Source organism: Microtus ochrogaster, unplaced genomic scaffold, assembly GCF_000317375.1.
Source record: "Microtus ochrogaster isolate Prairie Vole_2 unplaced genomic scaffold, MicOch1.0 UNK38, whole genome shotgun sequence".
NCBI classification, from domain to species: domain Eukaryota; kingdom Metazoa; phylum Chordata; class Mammalia; order Rodentia; family Cricetidae; genus Microtus; species Microtus ochrogaster.
Genome location: NW_004949136.1, coordinates 2362252 through 2370307, shown reverse-complemented (window position 1 = coordinate 2370307; position 8056 = coordinate 2362252). Strand labels below are relative to the sequence as shown.

Sequence of the window (8056 nt, the reverse complement as noted above, 5' to 3'; positions counted from 1 at the left end):
GAATTACAGTATCTATAGACAGATTTGGGGGCCACTCACCCTTGGGATGCCCATATCATCTTGGGAATTAAAGTATGTATAGACAGATTTGGGGAGGCCACTCACTCTTGGGATGACCATATTATCTTGGGGATTACAGTATCTATGGACAGATTTGTGGGGCCACTCACTTTCAGGATGACTATATGATCTTGAGCCACTTCCCTTATATGCCCACTGCCACAACAGCAACCGGCCTGGTTGTCCAACCCCAACCCACTTGCTGGCCTGAGACTCCAAGAAGGAGCTTGAAGAAGGCCCCCTCCCTAGTGCAGTTTCTCCTCGTGGGTACCAGCTACTGGTTTCCTGTACCCCTTTCCCCAGGGGAAGAAGCTCCCTGCCAACATCAGCGAGGATGCAGAAGAGGGTGAAGTATCTGACGAAGACAGTGCCGATGAGATAGAGGACGATTGCAAGCTCCTCAACGGGGATGTGAGTGGGGGCCAGATGCTCTGATGGGGGTCCTAAGGGTGGGGAGCCCGTGGTCCCCAAGGGGATGAGCCAGACGCTCTGATGGGGGTCCTAAGGGTGGAGAGCTCATGGACCAAGGGGATGAGCCAGACGCTCTGATGGGGGTCTTATGGGTGGGGAGCCCACAGTCCCCCAAGGGATGAGCCAGACGCTGATGGGGGTCCTAAGGGTGGGGAGCCTGTGGTCCCCCAGAGCAGCCTCTTGGCCTGGTTGACAGGAAGAGTGACAGCTGGGAGGGATGGCCGTAAGGTTAATGCCCATGTGGTGTGCAAAGCTGCCTAGCTTCTGAGGTTGTTTTATGCTAGGGTCTGTTTGTCTGCCGCCTGCTTGGCCCTCTGATAAGAGTCTCCTGTCCAACCCGCAGGCCAGCCACACAGCTACCGCTGCCCCACTCTGGTGTCCATTGCTAGGCTGGCTCTTAGATTTTGTCTCTGGTGCTGACCTAGTCCTCTTGGCTGTCCAGTGAGTGGAGGCACCACTGAGCAGGGGGCGGGGGTGCACTTTGGGTTCCACCTCAGCTGCCTGGTCAGTCCATGCCCAGTCACCCCAGGCCCAGCTCCAGTGCTGAGACCTCCTGTATGGTGGAGACCTCCTGTATGGTGGAGACCTCCTGTATGGTGGAGACCTCCTGTGTGGTGGCAGGCCCCTCTAGCGATCACCTCCACTTCAGCTTGTCTGGACCAGGGCTGGGGGCTGTGGAGGGGGCCTGAGCGGTCTGCAGGAGCCTCTGCCGTTGGGGTTGGGGGTTGGGGAGCTGAGTGGAGGCAGGCTCTGTAGCTGACATCTCTCCTCTGAGCATTGCTCATCCACTGCTCTCAGCAAAGACTTTATTTCCCCCTGAGGAGTCGTCAGATGAGAAAATAATTGTGCAGGAGGCCTCCGGGCCAGAGTTGGCTAATTGTTTTAGAAAACCCTGAGACAGCAGATTCTTCCTATTTTGGGTGTGCCTGCACATGTCTCTGGCTGGCCCAGGATGGTGGCAGAACTTATGACTGTGACATCCTTAATAGCCACTCCATCCTGAGCACCCAGGGAGTCCTGAAGTCCCAGACAGAAGTCTTCCCTCAAGCGCTACAAGTACATCGGTGTCTCCCTGGGCTTATCTTGTCAGAGAGCGCACCCAGCCAGGGTTTGCGGTTTCTCCAAAGTCTGTCCTGTCCCTACTGTCCACTTGACATATATGGTGGCCAGTGTGTGGGTCCCATCCTTCTCCACTGGGACCCCCCAGGCAGGACCGCATGTGTCCATAGCTGTCCAGGGAAAACCACAGTCTCTGCACCGAGACTCACAGGGGATGTACAGGGACTATTGATGGTTGCCCCCTCTGCTGCTCACTGGAGTGGGGACAGATGCCAACGGGCTGACCTCTGGCTGCGGCAGGCCTCCACCAATCGGAAGCGTGTGGAAAACATTGCCAAGAAGAAGCTGGATTCTCTAATCAAGGAGTCCAAGATCCGCGACTGCGAAGACCCCAATGACTTCACTGTCTCTACGCTGTCCCCATCTGGAAAGCTCGGGCATAAAGCAGAGGCCAAAAAGGTGAGGCCTGTGTTGCTGACACACGCTCCTCCAACAGCCAGTCTGTGGGCTGAGTGAGGGCCCCAGAATATGTGGTAGTAAATGTACATACACACACAGGTGCTAGTATGCAAGATATATCTATAAAGCTATCCATATACACACCTGTGAGTACACCTGCACCTGTGCTCATGCCGGTACACATACCTGTACCTGCATCTAAACACACATACGCACAATGCTTGCGCATATATACCTGCATGCCCGCCTACAGACACATACACCTCTGCACATACACTTGCATGCACACATGTACATATGCATGCTTGTGTGCTCATACTGCACAAGACTCGTACATCTGCACATACCTACACACATATCTATACACACTCCTCTGCACATGTCAGTACAACACTCACACACGTTCACATACCCGCATACCTTCCTGTACACACTCATGTATTTGTATGTAGTCCCGTGGGGACCTATGACTTCTCTCAGAGAGGCTTTGAGCACTGCCTACCTTGGTGAGGGTTTCGTGGGTGACAGAGGGGTGGACATCGGGACCTCAGGGTCCAGCCAGTCCTGGGAACTGCCCACTACCTGAAGCAACTCACAGATATGTGGGGAAGTACAGAGGGAATAGCCTTCAGAGACTGTCCTGGCAGGTGTGGTGGGGTGGAGGCCAGAGCCAGACAGGCTGGGCCAGATGGTGCAGTCAGTCGGTGCACCTCTGGAGGGTGGCAGCAAGCCAGGCTTGAAGGACAGGTACACTGGATAGTGGCCTGAGTAAAAGATTCATATAGCAGCTGGCAGGTTGGACAGCTGGCCTCACGGCTCAGCAGGGTGCCTGCAGGGTGAGAGATGGCTGGAATAGCTCCCATTGCCTGGGAGCCTCCCTTCCCCTCCCCTCTCCATCCTGTGGCACTGGCTCACTCTTCGCTGCTTCCAAGGCTCTTGGGAGGGCCGGAAGGGGGCCTGTCCCTGATGAACAAGGTCTTCTGCTGCTGTGTTTTTAGAGGTGTGTTTGTTTCCACCCACAACACTGGAGGGCTTAGCATAGCTGGTATGATAGCCCCGTGCAGGTGGCTCACACAGGTCCCATGCATGCAGCCTTCTTTTTATTTTTAGCTCCCAGATATTTGGGCAGGAGAGGCTATCCTGCCTGATGCTTTGCCCAGCGTTTGCTAGCAGAGGCTGAATGGAGGTGGGGCCCTGTAACGGGGCCAACCCTAGTGAGGGCTAACAGGAGCTCTGCTTTTCTTGGCCAACAAGAGGGAACCTGGGTACAGGAGCACAACTTGGCCCCTACTGTGTCTTTTGGGAATAACTGTGCTCAGGGAAAGCTTCTTGGAAAAGGGGAGGAGGAGGAGAAGGAGGAGGAGCATGTGGGTCCATGCTGTGTTCAGGTATCCGTGGTGTGTGGAGATGTCTATCGTATATGATGAAGTGTCCATATACGTGTATAGGTGTGTCCTTGGGCTGGTGAGTAGGGCTGTCTGTGGTCTGTGCGGTTACATCCATGCTATGTGTAGATATGACCTGTGCATGTATTGGAGGAGGAGGAGGAGGAGGAGGAGGAGGAGGAGGAGGAGGAGAGGGGCAGTTCCTTTATTTGAGATACCGAGGTTGGAGGAGAAGCTTGGACCCCCAGCCTGACAATTCACCAGGCTGTGACACAGCCTATACAGGACAGACAGAAAGGGCATGCGTGATGAAGCTTGCTGAGCTCTAGGGGCTGAAGAACTGTGGCATAGGTCACTGACTAGCCAGGGAGCTTCTTGGCCTGCAGTCCAGACGGAGGGGTAGATATCCGTGCGCCTACCATGAGCCATTCTGGCCATTTTTTTTTTTTTATTCTCTGGGCTAGGTGTCATTCTCTCTGCATATGAACCTTGAGGACACGAGGCTCAGCTTAGGAGTTCTTGTGAGGCAGGAGGAGGGTTTGGGAGTAGCTTGTGACTACGAAGGCGGGGCAGAGGAGATCCCCTACTAACAAGCAGTTAAGCATAACTCCAGAGGATGCAGGATAGTACCACTGGGGCCCTGTCCCTCAGGTTGGCCCCAGAAAAGGATTTCTTCTGCTGAGGGTGGAGCCTTAACTCCTGTCCTTGTCTGTGGAGATGACCCCGCCCCCTGCCCCATTGCTGCCTGTACTACTTTGCCCTGAACGTACCCCATGATCAGCTGCTCACAGCCCCCCAGGGCTGCCAGGTCAAGCTGCATATGTGTGGTGCTTCTGGAATGGTGGTGGCTGTTAGCCTCGTCGTGTGAACTGTGGCTGGTGAGTGCACACCTGTGTGGTTAGTGCACACTTCTCCTAATGTGTGTGCATATTTTGGTCATTCAAGCATGATGAACAGTTTGAACAGTACTTAAAAAGCCCAGAAACGTGTCAGCCTCATGAGGTTCTCAACACGAATGCGGCTTCTAGGGCTCTCCTCCCACCGAATGTCTCCAAACTAAGAGGAAAATGGACTATCGTCATTGGGAGCTGATAGGCTGAAGGAAGGATTGCAGGGCACAGGTAAACCTGGTACCTCAGCTACTGGGAATCTGTCTCTGGTTTGGATCTTGGCAGTCTAGTGGCTGGAAGGGCCTGACTAACATGAGCATCAGAAAGGGCCAGACGCATCTGGTCCTGACCCTCCTGGAGAAGAGAGGAGGAATTCAAAGTGAAGGCAGCTGGCAGGAGCTCGAGGTCATCATCACGTCAGTAAGATCAGCAACAGGGGGAGCTTGATGATGCCAAGGCGGAGCAGCTGAGGCAGAAGAGAGCACGGGGAAACATCAGCCGTTTCCTGAGACAGTGGGAGAGAACCCAGAGTTCTCTGTGGTCACAGAGACCACAGTTGGTCACCCCGTAAAGACCATAACGTATACAGGGGTGTGTACATATGTGTATGGTGTATACAGGAGTCCACAATATGTGCAGAAGTCCACAGTGTGTGCAGGGGGCCAAGGTGTGCGCAGGGATCCGTGTGTGTGTATGTGTGTGTGTGTGTGTGTGTGTGTGCAGGGGTCCATAGTATGTGTGTGGGTCCATGCTGTGTTCAGGTATCCGTGGTGTGTGGAGATGTCTATCGTATATGACGAAGTGTCCATATACATGTATAGGTGTGTCCTTGGGCTGGTGAGTAGGGCTGTCCGTGGTCTGTGCAGTCACATCCATGCTATGTGCAGATATGACCTGTGCATGTACTGGATACACAGCATGGTGCGTGGACAGTTTTCACACATGTAGTATAGGGATACATGCTGCATGTCTCTCCTACTGACACCCTTCTCTAGCAAGGATCACCAGCGGCAGGTCCACGCTCTCTTGCGTCTGATAGAGAACGTCCTCTACCTAGGTCAGGGAACAAAATCAGATGGGGCACCTCCTGACTAGAACTCTCCTGAGTTCCCAGGTGTCCGTGCAAGAGTTGTGGGGGCGTGAGTGAGAATAGCCATAGCGATCTTGGAGAAGCATGCGTACAGTACAGTTGTTCAGTGTGAACAAGCATTCAGGATTGGGTCCTGGGCCCCAAGGGCAGGGCCTGGGAGGACCACTGGGGTGTGTCTACCCTGTGCCCAGTGTGTAGGTAGTCCCGCCCTGTACTTACCAGCCTCACGTAGCTGGATCTTGTATTATTCACCTAAGTTGTGTAGAAATTGGCTGGGGCGTTGGGCTTCAGGGGTTTTCAGAAAAGGATTATGTAAGCAGAGGCCACTGAAGACTAATCCAGATGTGAACTGCACCTTATTATGCAGCCTCCATCTGGGATAAAGGAATCTGGAGCTGGTTACTTGGTTTAAACTATACGTCATTGAAGCTGGTGTGGGCAGATGAGTCAGTGCTGCTTCTGACCCAAGTCCAGCCCTTCAGGCATCTTCCTGGTAGCTGTGTTTGGCTCTCCCAAATCAGTGCCTTGCTCCCAGACCTGGTCAACTCTGCTTTCTCCAGAAAGGCCTTCTGGGGCCACCCGGGAGCCGCCCTGACCTCCCTGGATGGTCAGAGATTGGGTTCAACTTCTGTGTCTCTCAGGGTCAGAGTAAGGTCGAGGAGGATGCGGAGTCAGGGGAGGACACCGGGACAAGCAGGAGGAACAGCCGTCTCCTCATGAGCAGCTTCTCCAGGCGCAAGGTGAGCAGAGATCCTGGGCTGGGGTGTCCCATCTGGGGTTCCTTTCGTCCCTGTACCCTTCGCTAGCTATGGTTGGGGTCAGTGTCCCAAGGTCAGGAGCTCTGACTACTGCCCTCCCTTGGCCCACGCTGGCCAATGTCTGGGAATTCAGATATCCCATGACTGTCTGAGAGTCCCCCAGGGCCAGGGCACTGCAGATACCTCTGTGGGTCCAACGAGGTAGGAGCTTAGAAACCTGGGGGTGAATAGCCCCTGCCCTGCACGTCCTGGCTTGACCCATGGCTTTTCAAGTCTTGATTCTACCTCCTCGCACAGAAAAAAGGCAGCAAGATAAAGAAGGTGGCCAGCGTGGAAGAAGGGGATGAGATTCTGGACTCCCCGGGAAGCCAGAGCCGAGGGTCAGTGCCCGGCCCAGTGTGTGTGTGTGTCCCTGAGTGCTGGGCAGACACAGACAGAGGGCTGGTGTGGGATTCCATGCTCCACTTTCATTCTGAACACTTAAGTAACAAGAAAGTGAAGCTGCTGTTCAGGCAACTACGGAAAGGGTTGTGAAACAGGATCAGCCTAGTTAGGGTGGTGGTGGTGGTGGTGATGGGGCTGGTCCTAAGGTTCTGCCATCTCCTGGGCACGGATACTACCTGACCCACCAGACTGCAGTTCCCACCTCTTCCTCTCAAGTCCTCCACCTGTACATTCCCTTCAGGGGCAATGTCTGTCTGTCTCCGTGCCTCCTACACCCCGTAAGAGTGCCAGTCTGTTCGTTTCCACTTGCTTCCCACAGCACCTTAGAGAGTTTTCGGGTCTCATGCCTGTTAGTCCAGCTCGGAGCTCATTTTCCCCAATTCCCCACAGTGAGCTCCCCTCCTCTCCAGCCCCTCTCCTTCTCCTTCCAGGCCCTGTTCTATCTTTCTGTGTCACAACCAGCCTCTCCCCCACCGTTTTGTGTCTGCAGTCCCAGCTCTGCCATGGCACGCTGCTAAGACACCATCACTGGCCAATTTCCCTCCTGCCCAGAACCCTTCAGAAGCTCATATTCCTTACAGCACTCCTTGGCTGGGCAGGCATCCCCAGCCCTGATCTTGTACATGCTTAGGGCAGCCAGGATCTTTGTCCCAAAGATCCCCTGAAGGCTTCGTGACAGTCCATACTCAGCAGACACACATTCCCACAGCCTCATCACTGACGGGGGTGACTCCTGTCCCCCCTCCTGTGAATACCCGGGTGGTAGATACATAGAACAGAGGATACTGAGTGACCAGGAAGGTTGGAGGGGGGTGTTTTCCTGCTGGGAGTGAAATGGACCTTAACTATTGTCTCTAAGTCCCAGGTTGGCTGGGATATGTGATCTGGGGGAGCCTGAGTGGAAGAGCCTGAAGGCTGGCTGGGACTGGATGGGAGGGGCGTAGCCACAGGGTCCTGAGCAGCCCCGCCACACCCTCATAGGACTGCCCGGCAGAAGAAGACCATGAAGCTGTCGCGAGCCCTCTCGGACCTAGTGAAATATACCAAGTCTGTGGGCACCCATGACGTGGAAACGGAGGGTGAGGGCCATGTGGAGGGTGGGGCCAGGCAGGTCAGCTGTGGGGTTCAGGCTGGGTGGGGTGCAGGCTGGGTGTGCTCACGCCTGGCTGGTCTGCGCCCCAGTGGCATCCAGCTGGCAGGTGTCGTCCTTCAGCGAGACCAAGGCCCACCAGATCTTGCAACAGAAGCCTGCCCAGTACCTGCGCTTCAACCAGCACCAGCTCTCACGCATATACCCCTCCTCCTACCGTGTCGACTCCAGCAATTACAACCCGCAACCCTTCTGGAATGCTGGCTGCCAGATGGGTGCGTGCAGGCCTGTGGTGCAGGGTGGGATGGTGAGAAGGGCCACTCCGAAGGCCTAGGGTGACGTGAGGAACA

General features: G+C 54.9%; 1 protein-coding gene across 1 annotated transcript in view; it reads left to right on the top strand.

Moving 5' to 3' along the window:
- Plch2 (phospholipase C eta 2) overlaps positions 1–8056 on the top strand; it is a 35695-nt gene that overhangs the window by 19958 nt on the left and 7681 nt on the right. Inside the window, exons 10-15 of the mRNA XM_013354301.2 lie at positions 364–471; positions 1891–2049; positions 6056–6154; positions 6470–6552; positions 7598–7695; positions 7799–7998. Coding sequence (XP_013209755.1) covers positions 364–471; positions 1891–2049; positions 6056–6154; positions 6470–6552; positions 7598–7695; positions 7799–7998 — 747 coding nt within the window. The remainder of the gene's footprint in view (positions 1–363; positions 472–1890; positions 2050–6055; positions 6155–6469; positions 6553–7597; positions 7696–7798; positions 7999–8056) is intronic.